The sequence below is a fragment of the Gobio gobio genome (assembly GCF_949357685.1).
Source record: "Gobio gobio genome assembly, chromosome: 12".
Classification (NCBI taxonomy): Eukaryota; Metazoa; Chordata; class Actinopteri; order Cypriniformes; family Gobionidae; genus Gobio; species Gobio gobio.
In genome coordinates this window covers 44,424,081-44,448,176 of record NC_137105.1, presented here as the reverse complement: position 1 = coordinate 44,448,176, position 24,096 = coordinate 44,424,081, and the positions used below count along the sequence as shown (strand labels likewise).

The following is a 24,096-nucleotide window of genomic DNA, read 5'->3' as shown; positions in this document are numbered from 1 at the left end:
GATTACTAAGGTGTCACCTGCATAAAAGATCGCCTGTTCCTTTAACAGTTTTACTAAAATACGAAGGGCGTTTTTAAACCAACTGTGACACAGCCTGTGGATCCAGCATTGCCTGCTTGGCAGACACACACACATACGAACACGTGCGCAAGCACATACACACACACTCACCCCCGTCCCACTGGAAAAAGGAAGTCTGTGAAGAGATCAGCCATTATGTGTATTAAGTTTAGCTTTTTTTCCTTTGAATATTAGAAAAAAAAAAAAAAGTATATTCAAAGCTACAAATAACAGACTACGCTTTTCATCTCATGCATCATATAAAATATTAGTTTCTCTTTCCTTTTGTCCATATATTTACACATTATTTTACAGGTGAACTGTACAATAAAAGTGGAATCCACGCGACATTCTTAAAAATATTTTCTGACCCATAATTACTTCGACGAGTAAAATGAGGAGGAAAGAGGAAGAGAGGCAGAGAGAAAGAGAGAGGCGCTTGTTGTCCTGCGGGACTTCTTCGAAGTCTTGAAGCACTCTTTCTGCATAAATTAAACCTGTGAAAGAGGGATGACGGCACACACTGGGCACACGAGACAAAGGGGATGTGATGGTGACAGTTCGCGGAAAACCAACCGGGGCGCCGCTGCTCCTTTGCCAGCCAGCTGAAAGTTCGGCGTTCGTGGTCGGACCTCTCCCAGAATTCAGTGCAAGCAGCCGTCGATCAACTGCCTATAGGTCGAAGAGGGCGTGGGGTGAAAAACGACACCCACTTAGGTCTGGCCCTTCACCTATAAGCAATGGAAGGGTCTCTGAGAGGGAACAGTACAAATACTGCTGTTTTTTTAGCTCCGAGCATCCCCCTCAGAAGCCCCCCAGCCTGCAAGACTGCTCAATGGAGATTTGGTTGTGTCCCTGATGTGCCATCGGCTACTGAGGTGGCGCATTGGAGCGGTCCGTCATGCTGTCTGATCGATGAGCTGCCAGTTGCTGCTGTAGCTGCTGCTGCTGTTGCTGCTGAAGCTGCTGCTGCTGCTGTTGCTGCAGCTGCTGCTGCTGTTGTTGATGCTGTTGTTGCAGCTGTTGCTGCTGTTGTTGATGCTGCTGCTGCAGCTGTTGCTGCTGCTGTTGCAGTTGCTGCTGCTGCTGTTGGGTTGCAGCTGCAAAGGTGCCTTGCTGCTGCAGAGGAAACGCTGCCTGAAGGATCAGCTGGGTAGACTGGTTGCCATGTAAGAGCCGAGGGGCCTGCAGGAGGAAATATGCATGTGGTTAGGATGTAGCAATATTGAAATCCTGCTGTTAACACGATAAGATGATCATTATTTTCGTATTATGGCTGATAAGCAATATGACCAACCAAAAAACTGGTGGATTGAGGCATCACAACATTATAATGTACCATATGAATTATGAATAAATATTCTGTTTGAAACAAAAAAAGTGCTCAAAATAATAGATGAAGAAGCTCTGGGATGCTGAATAGATTTGGGTTGATACACGAGAGTTGATGTGTGGTATGAAACAGAGTTTACTGTGCATTTCAATTAAATGCATATTTCAAATATATACTGTTCAAAAGTTTTGGTCAGTATTTTTTTAAAATAAATTAATACTATTATTAAGCGATGGTGCATTGAATTGATTAAAAGCCAAAGGAAATACATTTATACGTTCTTTTGAATTTTCCTCATTCATTCATCAAATAATCCTGAAAAAATGTGTGTTTCCGCAAAAATATTAAACAAAACAATATTTTTCAGCATTGATTACAGCATATTAGAATGATTTCTGAAGGATCACAACCCTCTACGCACACCTTGGCAATAGAATCACCAATGGTTAGTAATTTTTTTATTTTACTTGCCAGAGTTTTTTATATTTTATACTATATAGTGAGTATATAGCCAACTTGTGATGGTTAGACGACTGGGTCAGAGCGTCTCCAAAACTGCAGCTCTTGTGGGGTGTTCCCGGTCTGCAGTGGTCAGTATCTATCAAAAGTGCTCCAAGGAAGTAACAGTGGTGAACTGGCGAAAGGGTCATGGGCGGCCAAGGCTCATTGATGCACGCGGGGAGCGAAGGCTGGCCTGTGTGGTTCAATCAAACAGACGAGCTACTGTCGCTCAAATTGCTCAAGAAGTTAATGCTGGTTCTGATAGAAAGGTGTCAGAATAAACAGTGCATCACAGTTTGTTGCGTATGGGGCAGCAAAGCCGCAGACCAGTCAGGGAGCCCATGCTGACCCCTGTCCACCTCCGAAAGCGCCAACAGTGAGCATGTGAGCATCAGAACTGGACCACGGAGCAATGGAAGAAGGTGGCCTTGTCTGATGAATCACGTTTTCTTTTACATCACGTGGCCGGGTGTGTGTGCGTTGCATACCCAGGGAACACATGGGAAGAAGGCAAGCCGGCGGAGGCAGTGTGATGCTTTGGGCAATGTTCTGCTGGGAAACCTTGGGTCCTGCCATCCATGTGGATGTTACTTTGACATGTACATACTACTACCTAAGCATTGTTGCAGACCATGTACACCCTTTTCATGAAAACGGTATTCCCTGGTGGCTGTGTCCTCTTTCAGCAGGATAATGCGCCCTGCCACAAAGCAAAAATGGTTCAGGAATGGTTTGAGGAGCACAACAAATTTGAGGTGTTGACTTGGCCTCCAAATTCCCCAGATCTCAGTCCAATTGAGCATCTGTTGGATGTGCTGAACAAACAAGTCCAATCCATGGAGGTCCCCACCTCGCAACTTACAGGACTTAAAGGATCTGCTGCTAACATCTTGGTGCCAGATACCACAGCACACCTTCAGAGGTCTAGTGGAGTCCATGCCTCGATGGGTCAGGGCTGTTTTGGCAGCAAAAACACAATATTTCATATATTGGTCATAATGTTATGCCTGGTTGTTGTATACTACAGGAGAAACCGGTATATATTCTGCTTGTTCTTAAAAGCTGAATAATTCCAAATGAACTCTGTTGATTTGACAGGAAAATACAACAAAGAATATTTACTCGCATTGATTGTAGAGGGTTGGATCATGTGACACAGAACACTGGAGTATTGATTGTTTTTACGATGCTTTTTCATCCATTTTGAAGCATAAAAGCTTCAGTCCTCATTCATCGCTAGCCTGGTCTTACCCGACTCTCGTACATTTGATTTGTACTGAGTCTGGCCACTCTCCATTGACAAGCGTTAACTTCCTTGAAGGCGGGTACTCTGTTTAAGTTTAAAACTGTTGGATCTGCCCAGAGCCACTCTGGATCTGCCATAACCAATCGCTAACGTTTGGTCGTGACGCATGTCATCTCAAACTAGCGCACGACATCATCGTTCTCAGCCACTCCCTCTGTTCGCTGATTGGACTGGTTAAAATTTGTTCGGAGAAAACCTAAGAATATACCGCAATCCCAGATGGAGTACTGAAGGAAAATGAAAATTGAGCGGAAGTACGTCGGAGGGCGGAGCCAGGCTAATTCATCGCAACTGTCTGGAAAAAACAACCAGCACATTCTTCCAGATTTCACTTTTTGTGAAGTGAGGGCGAGTAACTGATGAAAATAAATAATTGACATTTATTAACTATATCCCTTTAATCAGTAAACTGACCAAAAAAGCTACAGTCAAAGAGCCACAAATGCTAAGAGGTTGTCAGTTCTGGTACCTGTAGGAATTGTGTTTGCTGCTGGGCGAGCTGAGCCTGGGCCTGTCCTTGCTGTTGGGCTGTTCCTGTAGCTGTCTGTGACTGCGTCTGAGCCTGCTGCTCCGGCGTCTGTGCCGACGGCTGCTGGGTGATGCTGATCGTTTGAGGCTGGCCCTGCTGCGGGGCAAACGCAGTCACCACCTGCCCCATGAACATGGTGGTAGGCACCATAACTGCACCACACGCCATCGGGCCGGTTACTAGCTTAGTGAGGAGCTGTGGGGCAGCAGGGAACCTGTGCGAGGCAGGAGGACAGGTTATTAGTTAGTTATGAGTTTCTGTTCAAATGCTGGGATCAGTTGTGCAGTGACATGGTCAGGGGTCCACAAGAGTTTTATTGTTTATCAGAAATTACCCAATACGTTTCCATAGCCTTCAAAGGAGCAACATATATACAGTGCTGCTTGAAAGTTTGTGAACCCCTTGCAGAATCTGATACGAATCATACGAAATGCATGTTATTTTTTATTTAGTACTGTCCTGAATAAGATATTTTACATATTGTTTACATATAGTCCACGAGACAAAAAATAGCTGTATTTATAACAAAAGACCCCTTTAAAATGTTTATGAACCCTTGATTCTTAATACTTTATGTCAGTGACAAATGATCCACGGCTGTTTTCTTGTTTTGTTTTGTTTTGTGATGGTTGTTCTTGAGTCCCTTGTTTGTCCTGAGCAGTTAAACTTCCCAATGTTCTTCCGAAAAATCCTCCAGGTCCCTGAAATTCTTCAGTTTTCAGGCATATCTTTCCAGCTGTGACTGTATGATTTTGACATCTTTTCACACTGAGGACAATTCTCAAACACACACTATTAAAAAAAGGTCCAAACATTCACTGATGCATTAAGAGCCGGGGGGTGAAAACTTTTAAACAGGATGAAGTTTTTCTTATTTTGTTTAAATATCAAGTTTATTCATTTAATACTGCCCTTCGGAAGCAACAGAAGATACTTAGATGTTTCCTGGAAGACAAATCTTGTGGACTATATGTGAACATCTTACGTAAAATATATTTTTCAAGAGAGTACTAAACAAAAAATAACATGCATTTTCACAGATTCTGCAAGGGGTGCAAAACTTTTAAGCAGCACTGTATACTCTATTAAGTTAGTCTAGTTTTCTAATGTGTGTATTTATCCCTATATGTGTGCTTCGTGTTTATGACGAGTCTCAGTGTGTGTTTGTAATAGTGCCACATGTACCGTATCTGCCGGTCTTGTGAGAAGGTGGCAACCGCGGCGCCGCTCGAGCTGTTGTTCTGGGCCAGGCTTGTAGCGATCTGTACCACATTGGCCTGCGTCGGCTGAGAGATCATCATGGTATTATACAAAGAGGCAGGCAGTGCTCCCTGAGGAGACTGCAACGTGTGAGATGACCTCTGAGACTGCTAAGAAACAGACAGAGATAGAAAGACTTGATATTAGATTATAATGGGATGATTACACACAATATAATTTTATATTATACATTTACTTTAATAGAAGGATGTTTTATCTGAAGATACCACAGACTTTGTTTACAGATCAGTCTTTGATATTTTTGGATTTATAACGTTAATTTAGCAAAAATGTATTTTTCACTTCTCTGAACATAGTAATGCAGCAGTGTTATTTTAGTATTATTCATATACTATTATAGTTTTTATTAATATTTTGAATTAGCTTTGATTTTTATACTTTCAAGTTTTCATTTTAACACAACATTTTTTTACTTCATCAGAATGGTACGAAACTTTGTAAAGGTTTCGGCACTTGTTGTGTGAACAAAAAAAAAAAAAATCAAGGACATGATTCGAAAAGGTTAAATGGTCCTGAAAAAAAGAGTCACACTTGTATTGTAAAGGGTTAAAAATTATCGCATTTGAAATGATTGGTAGACTAATTTAATCAAGTGGAAACTTTCAGAGCTGTGGCCAAACAAAATTTTATTGAAAGCTCATTTTTTGAGACATCAAGCTCCAATTTCTAACACAACTTGTGTGAATTTCTCACAATTTTGGAGTAAACGTCTTTTGAAAAATATGTATTTCATATAAAAACTAAAAATGCAATTTTTGTGCGTTTTTCATTACAATAAACTTAAAATTGTATAACTTTTTTCAAGTTCACTTGCCAAGTGTCTATAAAAAGAGACCAAATTTCAGTCTGTGCTCATTAGCATTCAAGATTCAAGATTTATGCATTCAAGTTGGAAATTAAATTTTTAGGTTCATGCTCAAAAAGTGAATCAATGGATAATAAGTACTGCAAAAATATGATTTAGTACATTAAAATACCCCAAAAATACAAAATATTAAAAATATATATATTATCAAACTAAAATATAGTACAATCCTTTCATTGAAATAAAAAATCTGTCATTTTTGACTGACACACAAACAGTACCAGAGGGTTAATTATGGTTAAAAAATAATAATAAATTGGTTATGTGCTTTTGTCATTTTTATTTATTTGTTTTTGTTTATTTATTAAGTTTAAAAGCAAGACTTATTTATTGAAACTTCATATGTGCATTTAAATATGCTGAATATATAATTTAATATAAACTTGTACATATAAAAATATTATGACTTGTGTTACCTAAAGGATTTCAATTATGGTCAAATTAAAACTTACATTTTATGTTGAAAATCATATTGTTTTGATGAATGCATGTGCATGATCTTAAAGCTGCACTATGTAACTTTTCCGTCCACTAGAGGTCGCCTATTCAAAACAAAGGCATAGTTTGATGACACCACGTTTGAGCGCAGAATCTTGGGACATGTGGTCTTCACCTCACAGCCGGTGGAAAAGACTCAGGCAGAAATCATGTTCATGGATGCGATTATTAACGTTACTGTATTCTGAAGCAGAGCAGGGCCGAGTGTTGTGGAGCTGAGCAAGGCCGCTGGAGCGATTGTTAATAAGATGAAGGCAACACACGCCTCGCGAGCAGCGGGACTTTTATTATGACACAGTCGCCGGTGCCATTTCCGCTTTTCCAGTCATGAGTATGAGGTAACGCAGCTCTGTTTATCATGTTAGACACATCTGAGTGTGTTGAAAATTATGTTATGACGTTACTCTGTGCGTTCGCCCGGCGGCTGTTATGACACTTGTTGCACACTGCAGTAAAGTGTTTCTCCAAAATAAAACCGAGAGTAGCGCAGATATGACGCAATCGACAGGCGACTCCCTCACACGTCCCGGTTCCTTGGTTAAAATTGCAAATTTCTCACGATTTACAAATAGTTGGAAACATTTGGGATATAGTAAGTACTCAACTGAACAAAATATATAACACTGGCCTAGTGGTTTTTGGATATTTTACTGAATTTTTATTTTACATAGTGTACCTTTAAGTAAATGTGAATGTCTAGTACACTTTTTTTTTACAACGTCTCTGTCCATTTTTCATAGAAAAGTGAAGCTGTCAAAGCATGCAGCACTAGTTTTCTCTGTCACCTGAGTTAGGGTGGCGCTCTGATCTCTGAGAAGGTTCTGTTGCTGTGGCGGAGCTTGCTGAGGATGCTGTGTGACAGTGTGTTGTGTCCCTGCATGTGTGGATTGCAGGCCGCTTTGCAGGCTCCCCGCCGGCACCACCGCCCCCTGCATGGACAGAGTGCCCCCTTGCTGCACGGACGTTCCCTGCGTCAGCTGTACTGAGCCGAGGTTGAGAGCGCCGCCTCCTGGCTGCAGGAACATCTACATACCCGAACACAAGGGTGTCAATTTGAGGCGGAGAGTGTACATTTCGACAAAAGCTAGGGGACACTCTCACCTGTAAGCCCTGCCCTTGAACCCTCTGCAGCTCATCCTGGATTTGCCGCAGTTCCTCTTGTTGTCTCTGGATGTTGGCCTCAATCATGCGTGTTCGCTGTTCCAGCTGCTCCTTGAGATGCTGCATTGCATCCATCTGTGTAGAAAACTGGATCACTGGCTAGAAAACAATGAACAGCACCAGGTATAATATTTTCAGTAGGCCTAATATATCTAATATTCAGTTTTATTCATTATATTTTATTCTCTCTCTCTCTCTCTCTCTCTCTCTATCTCTCTATCTCTCTATCTCTCTATCTCTCTATCTCTCTATCTATCTATCTATCTATCTATCTATCTATCTATCTATCTATCTATCTATATATATATATATATATATATATATATATATATATATATATTAGTGCTGGGGAAAATTTTTATCGCGATTAATATTATATCCCATAAAATATATACATATTACAATTTAAAATAACAGTTTTCTTCTTTCATATTCCCTTTTTTGATTCCAATATGGTAAAAATCAAACATTTAGATATCAAATCAAACATTTATTTTGTGTCTTTTAGCAAAACATTAGGTTACACTTTATTTCGATAGTCCACTTTAAACATTCTACTAACTATAAGTAACTTTGCAACTACATGTCAACTAACTGTCATTAGAGTATTAGTTGACTGTCAGTAGACTGGTAGGTTATGGTTAGGTGTTAGGGTCCGGGTTAGTAGAATAAGTTGAATTGTAGTTGCCAAGTTACTTATAGTCAGTAGAATGTCTGTTGGGGGACCAACAAAATAAAGTTTTAGTAAATATTAATCAGACAGTCTACAAATACTCTAATGACAGTTAGTTGACATGTAGTTGCAAAGTTACTTATAGTTAGTAGAACGTCTAAAGTGGACTATCAAAATAAAGTGTTACCAAACATTATGCTGTATCTGAATACCATGAACAAAAATGTGTGTAAACTATAAACTTTTACACTATTACATCTGTGATTATTTATCATTATTTATCATTGTTTATTGTGAAAATGTGGTTGAAAAGACTGGTTTGAGTAGCGGTTTCATTCATTCAAATGACAACAGTTTAGTCAGTCCCTTTCTCTGGGTCAGTGGACAAGCAAAGAATAACGTAAAACTCATTGATTACACGTGTCAAAGGTTCATCAGTTGTGAACATACATCGACCACCGTGTTTGCACTAGTGGCACCCGTATGAGTCGAACACTAATTTGCAAGAGTGCTATTAGTGAATGCAGTAATATGGATGTTGAATTACCTGCACAGTGGGCTGAAGTGGTTGAGGCTGCTGAGGCTGTGACACAAGAGATGTTGCCATTGTCTGTCCTGTGTTCTGAGAACTCATCGACTGAAGAGGGACGACACACAAGGTCAAAACACACATATATACAAGAGTGGACAATTTCATTTTATGTTATACTTTTCTTTTTACTAAGTTTTAGTTCATTTCAATGTTAAAATGGGTTTTGTGTGTTGACTCCGCTGTATTTCATAGAGTTAACTGATGATGACGACTAGTACCAACCTGACTGCTAATGGAGGACCTCCGCTGTGATGTCATCTCGATGGCTGACACCGATTGGCGTGGTGGTGTGCTATGGTCTGTCTGCAGCTTTGTCTGTGTGGCTACAGACACACAAACATACATGGGTCAGTATAAAATATGTGTAAACATCTTAACACGCAGTGGCTGAGTTGTCTACCACCACTGACTCTCTTTGCTATGGAATACATACATGTGGGGTCCGAGACGGCGGTGTGTGAGGAGGACTTGCGGGAGCTCCGTGATGAGGCAGAGGGTGTGCGGCTGCGATCGAATCGCTCTAGTGCCTCCTTCAGGCTGGAGGTGTTCAATTGGGACTCAGAGCCGGAGTCTTGAGACTGAGCAGAGTGAAACAGAGTGAGGTTAAAGGACTGTCCTGGGTTCAACACAAGTTAAAAGGTTAGTTCACCCATAAATAAAAATGCTGTCACTAATTACTCACCATCATATCGTTCCAAACCCGGAAGACCTTCGTTCATCTTCGTAACACAAGTTAAGATATTTTTGATGAAATGCGAGAGCTGTCTGACCCCTCAATAGACAGCAATTTAATGATCACTTTCAAGGCCCAGAAAGGTATAAAAACATCGTTAAAATAGTCCATGTGACTACATTGGTTCAACCTTAATTTTATGAAGCGACGAGAATACTTTTTGTGCATGAAAAACAAACAAAAATAACAGCTCTGTATTGGCTGACGCTGTTCACATGAACACCACAGCGAATGCATGTGATGCTGACACAGGAGCTGACCAATCTGTGGCTTAAATTGCTGTCTATGGAGGGGTCAGAAAACACTCGGATTTCATCAAAAATATCTCAATTTGTGTTCTGAAGATGGACGAAGGTCTTCCGGGTTTGGAACGACATGAGGGCGAGTGAACTAACCCTTTAAGATCAATCAACAACATGGAATAACATGTGGAATAATGTTGATTACTACAGAAAATAACTATGGGGAAAAAAACAATCCTTAATTAAAAGGGCAATGGAAATGTTTATTAAGCTAATGTATATAAAAAATGTGTAAAATAGCAAGTTTATTTACACAAATTATATATATAATTGAAGTATATATATATATAAACTAATGTGTAAATAAACTTGCTATTTTACACATTTGCCTGTTAAAATGTAATAAATATTGAATAATATATGTAAATAATGATTAAATGTATTCAATTTATATGAATAAATATGTATTCAAATGTTAAAAATTTAATTATTTAATATATCAACCCCCGGTTTCACAGACACGGCTTAAGCCTAAGACTAAAATTAAAGTTTGAACTGTTTTAGCTGAAAGCAATTTGCACTGATATTTCTTAAAATATGTCAGGGCCATTGTTTTGTCTCAAGATTCACACCAGTAATGTTTTTTTTCTAAGGCACGTTTATAAAAGCGACTTAAATGTCCTAATTGAACTGAGGCCTAATCCTGGCGTAATCTAAGCCCTGTCTGTGAAACCAGGCCCAAATGAAATACATAAATGCAAATTTGTATAAATATATTTAATTAATATTATTTTACATATTTGTCTGCTATATTTGGTGGATGAATGCGAATTTAGAAATAAATAAATAATGAATAAAACAGGAGCAAAATAACTTTCAATTAAAATGAAATAAAAATGACACATTTTACATATTTGCCTGTTACATTAGATGGCTAAATGGGGATTCAGAACTGAATTCAGTAAATGTCTCACCTTGTCTGCTGAGATCTCAGGAGGCGATTCCTCAATGCCCAGCTCCCTGCGCTGTTCAGCCCTCACTTCAGCATAACTGAGACAAAAAAACAATAGAGTTGTGTCTGAGTTAGGATTCAATGTAAAACCACAAAATGACAGTTGTTCCTATATTGTTAGTAGTTGATCCAATCAAACTTTAAATGTTCTGACAGCCTCACCTGACCACAGTGTGTGTGCAGACGATGAACTCCGGCCGTGAGTTCCACTGGTGGTAGGTGATATAGTAGTGAGTCTGAAGCCAGATCCACTGCTGGCCTTTAGTCAGAAAACGGTAATAGCAAGACTTGCCCTTACCATACTGCATCACTGCAGAGAGAGAGAGAGAGAGAGAGAGAGAGAGTAGAGAGAGAGAGAGAGAGTAGAGAGAGAGAGCAAGAGAATGACTTTACAGGACTTTAAGGCTTGAGTCTCGAGTGCGACACATTGAAAAAGCAGCGAGACGTGGCACAACGGTCATAGATGTCATTTAGCGCATATTTATACATAAAAACTATTATACACCTTACTGTCAACCTTACTTTGTTTCATTACGTCATCATCATAAGCCAATAAAATGATTGGCCCAAAGTCAGCTCGTTCTGATTTAATATGTGAATATACCGGTAATCTTCATACTGCGTTCAAGCAGCGAACATTACCAGCAATTTACTGGTAATGTAATAACATCCCTTATATTTTTTTCCACATTTTTTAAAAAGTCCTGTTCACACATGATCTGTGACTGGTAATTTACCAATTTACCGATAATTTACCATGTAAAGACTGTATGTGTGAAAGGGGCTATAGTTAAAAAGTCAAAACAATGTCATTCATTCATACATTTTAAACTTTAGAAGTGGGGAGACACAGTCAGGTACACACAAATACAAATAGTAGTTCAACTCACAGTGTTCATGGCACTTGGCCAGAGTCTCCAGGTCATCCACGTGATAGTAGTCGTACCCTGAAGTACCCAGAACCTCAAAGGGTAGGTAACCTATGATGGGGGGAGCCCTGCAAAACATAACACGTGCAACTTCACATCATCCGCATGCATTTATTCAGTAGGGTCACTCTCAAAAGAATAGTCAAATAGTCAAGAAACTCTATATAAAAGATGCTATAACCTAACAGCTTGTTAAATAATGTGAAACTCTTTGACTCTTTTGTGTTTTGCACATTTCAACAACACAGAAAAATCTTTGTCAAGTGCCTAAAAAAACACCCTTGTGTGCTTCATCCGGTATACAGCACCACCACTTCTATGACATTTAATTATTTATTTACATTTTTTTCCAGGTTAAACATTAGTGGAAAGTCTAACAATACCAACAAAAAGAGTTTACTTAATGCCCTTGCTAATGAATACCCTGGAGCCTTTGTCCATTGATATCTTGTCATTGGTGATATCAATGTTAAAAACATGTTGAATTAAATATACAATTATTATTGTAAAATTATTTTCAAGGTCAAAGTTCATACATCAAATGAGCTGTTTCAAGTTTTAAACATTATACTTTATTATAACTTATTCACCGATATGTTTAATACCCCCCAGTGTCTCCTTTATTGAAATGAAGTAAAACAATAAAAAAACACAAGCGCCAAATTGTACTTTTTAGACTAGAAATATCAAGATGTTTTATAGAAGAAAACTCAACTCAACTGAAATCAAAACTTGGAACAGATTTTCAGGCATTCCTTGAGTCCTATGCAAATGTTTCAGGATAAAAAGATCTGAAGCGCCACTAGCTTCTGCTAAACAACCGATAATGTGGAAAATCTTATTCAATCGCTGTAATATCCAGCATCTGTGCCGATTACACTGAATCCTTGATTTGAACTATATATAGAGTAGCAGCAGCGCCAGCAGCTATTTTTCCAAAACAACTTGTCTAAGTTCAATATAAACCTTTCCAAGCATAACAGTACTGGATTTTATAGAGAAAATGATGTTCATGCTATTCCAGATGTACAAGCCTTTGAGCCTTTGGGATGAATGTGAGCTATTGATAACTCTGGGACACAGAGTACGCTAACAGAATGCAAGCATGTACAATAAACACACCCCCAAAAACTGAGAAGACTCTCAAGCGGAGCATCAAGGCCTGGGGTATACTTGATTTTCCGTGTTTCTCTCCTTCTCAACTGCGTGCGAGCCTTTCAAAATGTACTCCTTTGGCCGCGAGCACAGAAAGATACGTTCTAGTGGAAAATATTATTGATTTTAAAGGGGTATTTCAACCCAAAATGTCATCATTTACTCACCATAATGCCATTCCAAAAAGACTGAAAGACTTTCTTTCTGAAAGTGTTTTTTTGTCCATACAGATGTCAAGGGTAATAAAAATGAATTGACATGAGGGAGAGTAAACGATGGCAATTTAATAGCAGTAAATGTACTTTACGGCATCCTAGCTCAAAATGTGTGCTTTACTGTCACATGTATTTCTATGTGACAAAAGTGCAATATTAAATGTATTATCTGCATTTGCAGTCAATTCAATAATATCCATCATTATTTGTCGCAGTCCTAGTTTTATTTATTCATTTATTTACTCCAATTTAAGGCCCTAACCCCAGCAAAAACATTCACCGGGGAACTCGTGGGCTGGGTGGACTGGGTTTGCCCAGGGCCGAAGTCTCTCAGTCTTTCATTCCTTCTGTCTTTCAAAAACTAGTAACACACTGACATAGTTACTGATGTAGTAATAGATCTACAGTCATGAAATCCGATCGCAAGTAGTCACAGTTGGTGTTTTTAATATGCTTTCAGACAAAAAAAATTGCAAATTCAAAAAAAAGACGTGGTGTCGTTTGGAAATCGCTTGTGTTTCTGACATCACAAACCACCATGTAACCAATCACGTCAACGTATCATCATTACTATGCTGCGAAGCAGGGGAGTCTCAAGAGAAGCCAGGTTATCCTGGCATATTTTTCTGTTGATATAGACTTGGTCGCCGTCGTGTCATAGCTGGAGGCGTGTCGTGGGGGGTGGAGTCGGCGTGGGGGAAAACAGTGGGGTTACATGGGGTTAACCCAGTTTAGCCTGTGTAGAATCCCTTTTGCCACTCGACCGAGCAAGATCTATAGAAAAACTGAGCCGTATTGGGTCAGATTGTCCATACAATATCTGTGACTGATAAACGACCCAACGGAATCAATGGCCAGAGGTGTCATTTTCTCATCAAAATACATGCTGCTCCGCCGACCCCCATATAGGTATGACATGCCAACTCCAGAAATCACCCAGTCTTTCGATGAAGACGTTAATTCAGTGTTCCTGAATTTAATGGATTTAAAGTATGCATTACAAACATTTAACGTTTTCAAATAATCATGTACGTGTCTTGTGCTATGAAATTGACATGTCAGTGTCACAATATTATTAGAATTACGTCAATAGCGAAAGTTTTTTATTTACTTTTTAATAGCAACCGTCTTCATCAAAAGACTGGGTGATTTATGAAGTAGCCTAGCTATTATATCGTGTAATATTTGTGTGTCGTATATATAGTGTAAATGTGAAGCTTGAAGCCCAAGCATGAGCCCAGCCCTTCCCATCATGAAATAAAAAAGACTTTTGAATGTTTTGTACATTAATAACCTCACGCATTATGTGGGTGTGTGATCGCTCATCGTGAAAAACTGCTTCAACGATAAATTGAGTCCCGTGACAAGTGTGACTTTATTGGCGTTTTGTTCAACAAACTTTTGCCATTGCAATTAATGAAATCTCTTTTTTTATCTTTACAAATAATACCAGCGTCATGTAGTGCAAATGTTTCATTGTAATGGACGTAATTGCAGGCTTTCGGAATTGACAAACGACTCCGTCTGTTTGTTTAGCAGTATAAAACTTCAGATCAGTGTTTTTTTTACTTACTAGAGGTGCAGAACGCCACATGGCAACTTTTCGGGGCTGCACCAAGCAAAAATAAATTGTAATCATTACAAAGAGTAAAGATAAAGCGTCTAACAAGGTCTACGTGCATTCATTCTAATGGCTTGTTTTCCACCACGGCATATGGCGGATATGACGTTTTGTGGGCGTTCCCAGTAATGCCGGGTACATTTAGCAATATAGCGGGTGAATTATGAATATGAGGTAAATTATGATGTTATGATGAACTATATGGCTTTCTCCACGGACGTTCTAAGTTGTTCAAAGCATTTCTAAGGGTGCTGATTTTTAGAAGGCAGACTGAGATGGCAAACGGGAACATGGTTTGTGTAACTTTAGCAACACATTATTAGCTGTTTGATAGCGTAGTCAAGCAAAAGGCTAATCATATTAATCCGACATTGTAAAGTGCGATACCTTTGTGCAGCGTTTACTACAGTAACTTGAGTAAAAGTTTACCAGACCGAGTGAGTCTCTGAGCTGGTGTGAGTGGAAGCGGGGCTCATTTGCATATTCATGGATCCGCGTATACTAAATGAAGCAAGGGTGTAGAGTTACATTCAAGCTATTTTAAGTCAAGAAGATTTTTTTTTTCACATGATTTTTTTTTTTTTATATGACAGTTTGGCCATCAAAGATTCGTTTTAAGGGATAAAATGATTCACTACAGGGGACTTTAAAGGGTTAGTTCACCCAAAAATGAAAATTCTGCCATTAATTACTTACCCTCATGTCGTTACAGACGGAACACAAATGAAAATATTCCTCCATTGGCACAATGTACTTTACACTCTCAAGACCCATAAAAGGTACTAAAGACGTTGTTACAAAGTCCATCTCACTACAGTGGTTCTACAATAACTTTATGGAGCGACGAGAATAGTTTTTGTGCACAAAAAAAAACTAAATAACGACTTATATAGTGATGACGATTTCAAAACACGGCATCATGAAGCTTCGAAACGTTATGAATCAGTGAGTCGATTCAGCAGTTTGGATCGCCAAAGTCACGTGATTTCAGCAGTTTGGCGGTATCGAACGACATGAGGGTGAGTAATTAATGACAGAATTTTCGTTTTTGGGTGAACTAACCCTTTAACATATGGTGTAAACAAGTCCTAAGTGGAACAAACTAGCAAAGGTACTCTTTAGTTTTACTGGAGAGGGAAGGTGATGCGTGCTTTTGACAATGAGCTCATAGTAACACAAAACCAGCCGTGAGAACTGATGAGGTTTGTACCTGTGGTCCAAGAAGAGGAATTTCCACTCTAAACTGTGTCTGGAGGTGAATTCCTCATTGGGCTCCTCTACAGTACACATTTCCTGTCGAAACAGAGATTATAAACAGGACCATTCGAACTTATGAGCATGTCTAGCAGACAAAAAGAAGGGGAAAAAAACGAGAACAGAAACCAAGTGACCTACTTCTCACACTGAACGTTTTGTAGGCTGGTCATTTATCAGTGTCTTCAAAAACAAAGCTAATTCTTGCACAAACATGTACAGTGTCTATCAACACCCACACACACATTCATCCTTTGTCATGATGAACATGTAAACAGCAGATCTCACTGAGGTTGTCACTGTCTGTCAGGCAAACGTTAGAAGTCACAGGACCAATGAGAAGGTGCCAAGTCGGCTTTGGCTCAACCTACCTTGATAAATTGAGGTTTGGCTAACCTCACAGTTGCTATGAAACACACTCTGTCTTCAAACGCTGGCCTCAGCGATCGCTGGATCACTCCCTCAAAGCCATTACGTGTTGAGTTAGGAACTAAAGACAAAAAGATAAGCGAATCTTCATTAATAGACGTTTTTTTAATAGAGAAATTATGAACAATAAGCTTATTTTCTATAGAATACCACTAGGGGGCAGCCCCTGCGAGGAAACGTCTTAAACACTGCAGGAGCTTGCTGTTTTAAATACAAAAAGTGTTTATTTTAACAGGTAGCTTCTGTTTTTTTAATAAAAATGTCTGTTAAATGTATTCAATATTTCATTGTCATATTCATTGTCATATTCATTTTACTCTCACTAAACTGGCCAATGTACACACACACACACACACACACACACACACACACACACACACACACACACACACACACACAAAACTGTCATGGTATCTCTCAGAGAAGTTATCATTCAAATGTTTGGGGGAAGTACAATATTGTTTTAAGAAATTTTGAAGAAATGAATACTTTAACAAATACTTTTTTTTTCAGCAGGACATTTATAATGTTACAAAAAATTTAATTTTAACAAAATTAACAAAAAACTTAACAAAAACTTTGAAACTTTGTCACTTTGAAACTTTTTCAACATTGATAATAAGAAATTCACAACCAATATTATTTTAGTAAATAATCTGACACACTGAACTTTTTCCATTATTCTTTTTTTTTTTACATTTATTAACTAGTCAAGCATTAAGCATATAAAGTATTTTTAACATAAAATATAATATGAAAATCTTCATTATGAAAACCTGAAGACCTGAAATAATAGTATTTAATTAGTATCCTAATATACACAATATTGCCAAAAGTTTTGGGACGCCTGCCTTTACATGCACATGAACTTTAATGACATCCCATTCTCAATCTGTAGGGTTTAATATGTAGTTGGCCCACCCTTTGCCGCTAGAAAAGCTTCAACTCTTCTGGGAATGCTTTCCACAAGGTTTAGGAGTGTGTTTATGGGAATTTTTGACCATTCTTCTAAAGCATATTTGTGAGGTCAGGCACTGATGTTGGACGAGAAGACCTGGCGCAGTCTCCGCTCTAATTCATCCCAAAGATGTTCTATCGGGTTGAGGTCAGGACTCTGTGCAGGCCAGTCAAGTTCCTCCCCACCAAACTCACTCATCCATGTCTTTGTGCACTGGTGCGCAGTCATGTTGGGCCATCCCCAAACTGTTCCCACAAAGTTGGGAGCATGACATTGTCCAAAATGTCTTGGTTAAGAGCCCAAGCCCAACCCCTGAAAAACAACCCCCACATCATAATCCCCCCTCCACCAAACTTTACACTTGGCACAATGCAGTCAGGAACCGTTCTCCTGGCAACCACCAAACCCAGACTCGTCCATTGGATTGCCGGACAGAGAAGCGTGATTCTTCACTTCAGAGAACACGTCTCCACTGCTCTAGAGTCCAGTGGCGGTGAGCTTTACACCACTGTATCCCACATTTTGCATTGTTCTTGGTGATGTAAGTCTTGGATGAGCTGCTCGGCCATGGAAATCCATTCCATGAGGCTCTTGAGCTAATCTGAAGGCCACACAAAGTTTGGAGGTCTGTAGCTATTGACTCTGCAGAAAGTTAGCGACTACTGCGCACTGTGTACCTCAGCATGAGCTGACCCCAATCTTTGATTTTACGTGGCCTACCATTTTGTGGCTGAGTTGCTGTTGTTCCCAATTGCTTCCACTTTGTTATAATACTTTAACAGTTGACCGTGGAATATTTAGTAGTGAGGAAATTTCACGAATGGACTTATTGCACAGGTGGCAACCTATCACAGTATCACGCTTGAATTCACTGAGCTCCTGAGCGCGACCCATTCTTTCACAAATGTCCATAGAAGCGTCTGCATGTCTAGGTGCTTGATTTTATACACCTGTGGCCATGGAAGTGATTGCAACACCTGAATTCAATGATTTGGAGGGGTGTCCCAATACTTTTGGCAATATAGTGTAGGTAAGATCTACTTTCAAAATTGAATTAAAATGTTTTAATTGTTATTGTGAATTATATTTTTGTCTTATCTTTTTCATCAGTAATTGAATTGAATACTGAATAAGTACATCTTAAAGGTCATGTAATTTTTTAAATGTTTAAATACCCCTATCAACTATAATTAAGTCTATGTGTAGGTCAATTCCCCTGGGGGGGAAAAGTGTAAACACTGCGATAAACACTCATGTTTGATCATCCGAATCAATATTGGCTCCGCCAATGTTGAGAGTTTGGGGTGAGGCTATCTGTTTTTAAGAACAACAACAACAAAAGAAATTACATTGATTATTTTTGTAATTATGTTTACTGACACCAGTCAAATTACACACCTCTAGCCACAAACGGTCAACTTTCTGTCTTAAAATCTGGGTCAGAAGCCTGTTTCTCCGGCACACTGGCTTCACAACACTTCCAAATTGAAATAATGATCTTTGCTCCTTCTACTTTCATAAGAAGCAATCAAGCAATCAAGCACTTGGCTGGGTAATTCAATAAATGGATCCATATGAAAGACTCGGCTGATGCCGCGGGTGCTCGTTCTGACACTCACCAGTGTTGAGGGACTTAAAGTTTCCGATGAACTTGACATACTCATAAACGGGCGGCTCTTTTGGGTCGATCGTGCCCCGGAGCATGTGGCAACAGAACTCTAACTGGTTCTTTGCTGCAGGGAAGCAAACAAAACAAAAACAAGAAAACAGCATTAATGAGCTCTCCTCTAGTGATCTGTTTTCACAGAAATGAGACAATAACAGAGAGCGAGAGACACCAGAGGAAACCGAATGAGAATGAAACAAACGATTTAGTCATGAGGAGATGGATAAACATGTATGAGAGTGACTCTTACTCTTTAGGTAGTCTGGGGTGAGGGTCTCTCCTTCCAGCATGTGTGTAGACAGGGCTTTATACACCTCTGAATGTTCACCAAGTGGAAGGAAGTTCAACAGATTCTGATCCACAAGATCAGACTGAAAACACAACAACAGACTTTGTCAGTATCTCTCATATTTACACAGTAAAGCTGCGTTCACAGCACACAGACAGTGTTTGAATTGCTGGAGGCAGAGTTATTTTGTCTAGTAAACATTCTGTATCAACCATTGTATCAAGGTGATGGACAGTTGCCGCATTGTGCCACTGCTCATTTACATATAATGTAACAAAAAAAATCGATTTTAAATAAATGTTCTCTATATACCAAAGCATCCAAAAAAAATTATAATGGTTTACACATAAATATTAAGCAGCACTACACTGATAATAAGAAATATTTCTTCAGCTTTGCCATGACAGGAATACATTACATTTTAAAATATATTTAAAAAGATAACAGTTCAATTGTAATAACATTTTTACAGGATTTTTGATCAAATAAATACTCACAGGTAGATGTTCTAATAAAGACGTAACACTTTCTGAGACGTAGATTATGTTGCCGTCCGTCATGATGGCCAGAAAGAAACCATCAAGTGCCTAAAAGAATAAAGCATTATTCTGTAGTTTTACGAGTAGGGGGAATACACATGAGTGTGTGTGTGTGTGTGTCTGTTTGTGCCAGTGAGAGAAAGTCCTCACCTCCAGCATCAGCTGGGTGAACTCCTCATTGCTAAGGAAGGGCGGCTTCCAGTCCTGACGGATTTCACTCGACTCCGACTGCGCAGCAATTTCTGATGGTAAGACAATATACAAACAATAAGGGTTCAGTTTCAAATACAGGAGGATGAACTTTACAACACAAGCTTTATTTCATCAGTTTAATAAACTAAATGTCTGATTAATTATGTTTACTTTATATATTACAGAATAAACTCACAGAATGTAATAATTATGTACTTATCAATATTAGCGCCCTTTGAAAATAGTTGAAATTAGTTATTTTAATGTTGATTTTGCTTCACATTTTAAATATGAGTTTAGTCAGTTTTAAGGGTGCATACAGTGCCCTCCACTAATATTGGCACCCTTGGTAAATATGAGCACAGGTGGCTGTGAAAATAAATCTACATTGTTTATCCTTTTGAGCTTTCATAACAAAAAATTACCTTTCATTGAAGTAAAACGATTGAAAGTGGGGGAAATCTCATTATGGAATAAATGTTTTTCTCTAGTTCAAGTTGGCACCGAAATATTGCAGCATCCATTTCCCAAGATAACAGCTCTGAGTCTTCTTCTATAACGCCTGATGAGTTTGGAGATCAGAGCCCATTCCTTCATCCAGAATCTCTCCAGATCCTTCAGATTCCCAGCTCTTCTCTTCAGTTCATCACTCATTTTCTATAGGGTTCAGGTCAGGGAACTGTGACGGCCAAGTCAGAAGCTTCATTTTGTGCTGAGTGACAAGTTTTTGTGTTGATTTTGATATTTGTTTTGGATCATTGTCCTGATGGAAGGCCAATTATAATATTTCTAGAATAAGCCTTCAGGTTTTGATTTTTTATCTGTTGGTATTTGCTAGAATCCATGATACCATGAATCTGAACAAGATGTCCAGGACCTCCAGCGAAAAAATAGGCCCACAACATTAAATATCCAGCGGTATATTTATCTTTAGGCATGGGGTACTTTTATTCCTGTTTGCACCGAAGCCATCTGGTGGGTTTGCTGCCAAAAAGCTGTTTTTTGTTTCATCTGACCACAGAACCAGGTCCCGTCTAAAGTTCCAGTCGTGTCTGACAACTGAATATGCTGGAGTCTGTTTTTGGATAAACAAGGAGGATTTTTCTTTTTTTAGGCTTTCTGACCCCAAGACTCATGTTGGCCTCTATGTTTCCTCATGTCTCATGTTTATACTCCTGTGGAACAGGAAGTTATGGCAGGACAATTTCATGCTCCTAGTCACCCGAGTGCTAAAAACAAATGTAAATATGAACGGGAATATACTTCAGAGATATTTTACTAGGGGTGCAAGTAATTGTGGGCAACATGTATTGGAGAAAAACATTTATTCCATAGATTTCCTCCACTTTCAATTGTTTTACTTCAATGGAATGTTCGAAATTTGTGAATTTTTTTGAATGAAAGAGCAAAGGGATTAAGAATGTAGATTTATTTTTACCGCCGCCTTTGCTTATATTTACCAAGGGTGCCAATATTAGTGGAGGGCACTGTATCACTCATTTTTATCTTATTAATCACTTTTAAATATATCTTATAATTTATATTAGAATAACTGTATTGATTTATTTGGTATTAGGTTTAGTTTTCTAAAAGATTTTAGAATTGCACCGAACTGTTCAATGTCTGACACACACACCTCTTTCAAAAACTGTTTCATCCCCAAAATGATACCAAAAGCAATCCTTTCATTTGAGGAGGACAGGAACAGCTAAAATATGTCCTTATTTCTTTGGTGGCGTCTCTTCAATCTTTTGCTTTTACTGCTGCACTAATATTTCAATTGTTGTACGCAGGCTTTTGTCTATCAATAAAACTATATCAGAAATATCTACTCCTACATGGTGAGTGAGAAAAGCAAACTGTGGTGGAGGTTTTACATGTCATCAGACGGCTCCTTCCTGTCTAAGTGGGCGGTTCTTGGCCAGAATACATCGATAGTAACTAGTCTGGCTTGTGAGATCAACTTAAGTCAACTAAACAATTACAGAGAAAAAGTTGGATGTTAAAAATGTTGGATACATTATTGATTGAAAATATGACGAAGAAAAAAAATTCGTTCTGTAATAGTTTATGGAGTTGACTTTAATTTTCAAAATTATACAGTGCATCCAGAAAGTATTCACAGTGCTTCTTTTTCCACATTTTATTATGTTACAGCCTTATTCCAAAATGGATTCAATTCATTATTTTCCTCAAATTTCTACAAACAATGCCCCATTATGACAAAGTGAAATAAGTTTGTTTGAAATCTTTGCAAATGTATATATAAAAAAAAAAAAAAATTCATAAGTATTCACAACCTTCGCTCAATACTTTGTTGAAGCACCGTTTGCACCAATTACAGCCTCAGGTCTTTTTGAGAATGGTGTTAAAAGCTTGGCACACCTTTTTTTGGGCAGTTTTTTTCCCCCATTCTTCTTTGCAGGACCTCACAAGCTCCATCAGGTTGGATGAGGAGATGTTCATCTCTCCAGTGATGTTCTATCGGGTTCAAGTCTGGGCTCAGGCTGGGCCACTCAAGGAAATTCACAGAGTTGTCCCATAGCCACTCCTTCGTTATCTTGGCTGTGTGCTTAGGGTCGTTGTCCTGTTGGAAGCTGAATCGTCACCCAAGTCTGAGGTCTAGAGCGCTCTGGAGCAGGTTTTTATCAAGGATGTCTCTGTACATTGCTGCATTAATTTTTTCCTCGATCCTGACTAGTCTCCCAGTTCCTGCCGCTGAAGAACATCCCCACAGCATGATGCTGCCACCACCATGCTTCACTGTAGGGATGGTATTGGCCAGGTGATGAGCGGTGCTTAGTTTCCTCCAGACATGACGCTTGCTATTCAGGCCAAAGAGAGGCCCTTCTCCCCCAATCGCTCAGCTCTAGGAAGAGTCCTGGTGGTTCCAAACTTCTTCCATTTACTGATGATTGAGGCCACTGTGCTCATTGGGACCTTCAATGCTGCATACATTTTTCTGTACCCTTCCCCAGATCCGTGCCTCGAAACAATCCTGTCTTGGAGGTCTACAGACAATTCCTTAGACTCATGCTGCCTTCACGTGCTATCGGAACTATCGTAAATACGAGTTTCCTAGGTAAAAATTGCACATGAACGCCCTCTGATGTCGTGTTTACCACTGGGAAGTTCGGAAATAATTTTGATACCCCAATTCCCGAGATGGGCGTGTCATAAACTTTAAACATGGTGGCGGGGAGAACTAGACTGCTGTGGCAGGTGTGGTTTTATTGTTTTTTTCCCAAAACAGCTAGGTCGTCTTGTCTTGAAATTAATGTAGTACATATTTACATTTCACGAGTTCACACTTACATCAAATTAAATAGAGTAAATATTATGCGTATTTGGCGTGCTGTCCGGGGGAGGGCTCCGGGCTCGGAATTTTGGCCCGAACCCAGAGTATCCCCCCCGTGATAGAGATAGTCTATAACTAGACTGTATTTTATTTTGGATTGTGTTGATGTCTAATAAGAGTTTATTAAAATCAAAGTGAGGAGATGGGGTGGTGGAGGGATGCTAAAATAAAAACGGTCAACGAAAGAAGGTAAATATGCTGTATATATATATACACACCTCTTATTATTGATTAAAGCGATTAGCTTGATGTGCTCCACATGTGTTTAATTAGGTATAATTATCTGAGGGTGCTCCACTTGTGTTTAATTAGTTTTAATTTTCTGAATGTGCTTCTCCCGAAATTTGTTTATAAAACATCAAGTAAGAGTAATCATATGAAGCATATTGTATGTTTGGTACACAGCGAAAATATCCTGCATTTGACTGAAATTACAGAATCAACAGAAAGCGGACTATCTGGAATGTTTATATGGTTGTCGGTGCATGGGACACTACATATGATGTTGGTTTTTAATACGATTTTCCCAATAACCTGGTGTCCACCATGATTCCTGTTCACTCCGACAACAAAGCACTTGAATGCAACAAGCTCGTAATCACGACTTCTAAAGTGGGAAATAGGACATTTCCGATAGCACGTGAAGGCAGCATTAATGGCTTGGATTGTGGTTGCCTTTCCAAATCATGTCCAACTGAATTTACC

At 39.0% G+C, this 24,096-nt stretch overlaps 1 protein-coding gene across 3 annotated transcripts in view; it reads right to left on the bottom strand.

Annotated features, from left to right (window-relative positions):
• Positions 1 to 205: 205 nt before the first annotated feature.
• The window catches only part of clocka (clock circadian regulator a), a 44,361-nt gene continuing 20,470 nt past the window's right edge, over positions 206 to 24,096 (bottom strand). The window contains exons 5-21 of one of the 3 annotated variants that reach the window (XM_079831164.1): positions 19,992 to 20,083; positions 19,800 to 19,889; positions 19,264 to 19,384; positions 18,967 to 19,080; positions 16,332 to 16,450; positions 15,917 to 15,999; positions 11,677 to 11,783; positions 10,949 to 11,096; positions 10,749 to 10,824; positions 9,233 to 9,377; positions 9,022 to 9,122; positions 8,755 to 8,844; positions 7,475 to 7,633; positions 7,159 to 7,398; positions 4,915 to 5,096; positions 3,670 to 3,943; positions 206 to 1,245 (exon numbers count right to left, since the gene is read on the bottom strand). In XM_079831164.1, the coding sequence (XP_079687290.1) occupies positions 931 to 1,245; positions 3,670 to 3,943; positions 4,915 to 5,096; positions 7,159 to 7,398; positions 7,475 to 7,633; positions 8,755 to 8,844; positions 9,022 to 9,122; positions 9,233 to 9,377; positions 10,749 to 10,824; positions 10,949 to 11,096; positions 11,677 to 11,783; positions 15,917 to 15,999; positions 16,332 to 16,450; positions 18,967 to 19,080; positions 19,264 to 19,384; positions 19,800 to 19,889; positions 19,992 to 20,083 (2,456 nt within the window). In that variant the 3' untranslated portion in view covers positions 206 to 930. Of the gene's footprint in view, positions 1,246 to 3,669; positions 3,944 to 4,914; positions 5,100 to 7,158; positions 7,399 to 7,474; positions 7,634 to 8,754; positions 8,845 to 9,021; positions 9,123 to 9,232; positions 9,378 to 10,748; positions 10,825 to 10,948; positions 11,097 to 11,676; positions 11,784 to 15,916; positions 16,000 to 16,331; positions 16,451 to 18,966; positions 19,081 to 19,263; positions 19,385 to 19,799; positions 19,890 to 19,991; positions 20,084 to 24,096 lie in introns of all 3 variants that reach the window. The other 2 variants (XM_079831163.1, XM_079831165.1) reach the window with 2 other exon arrangements.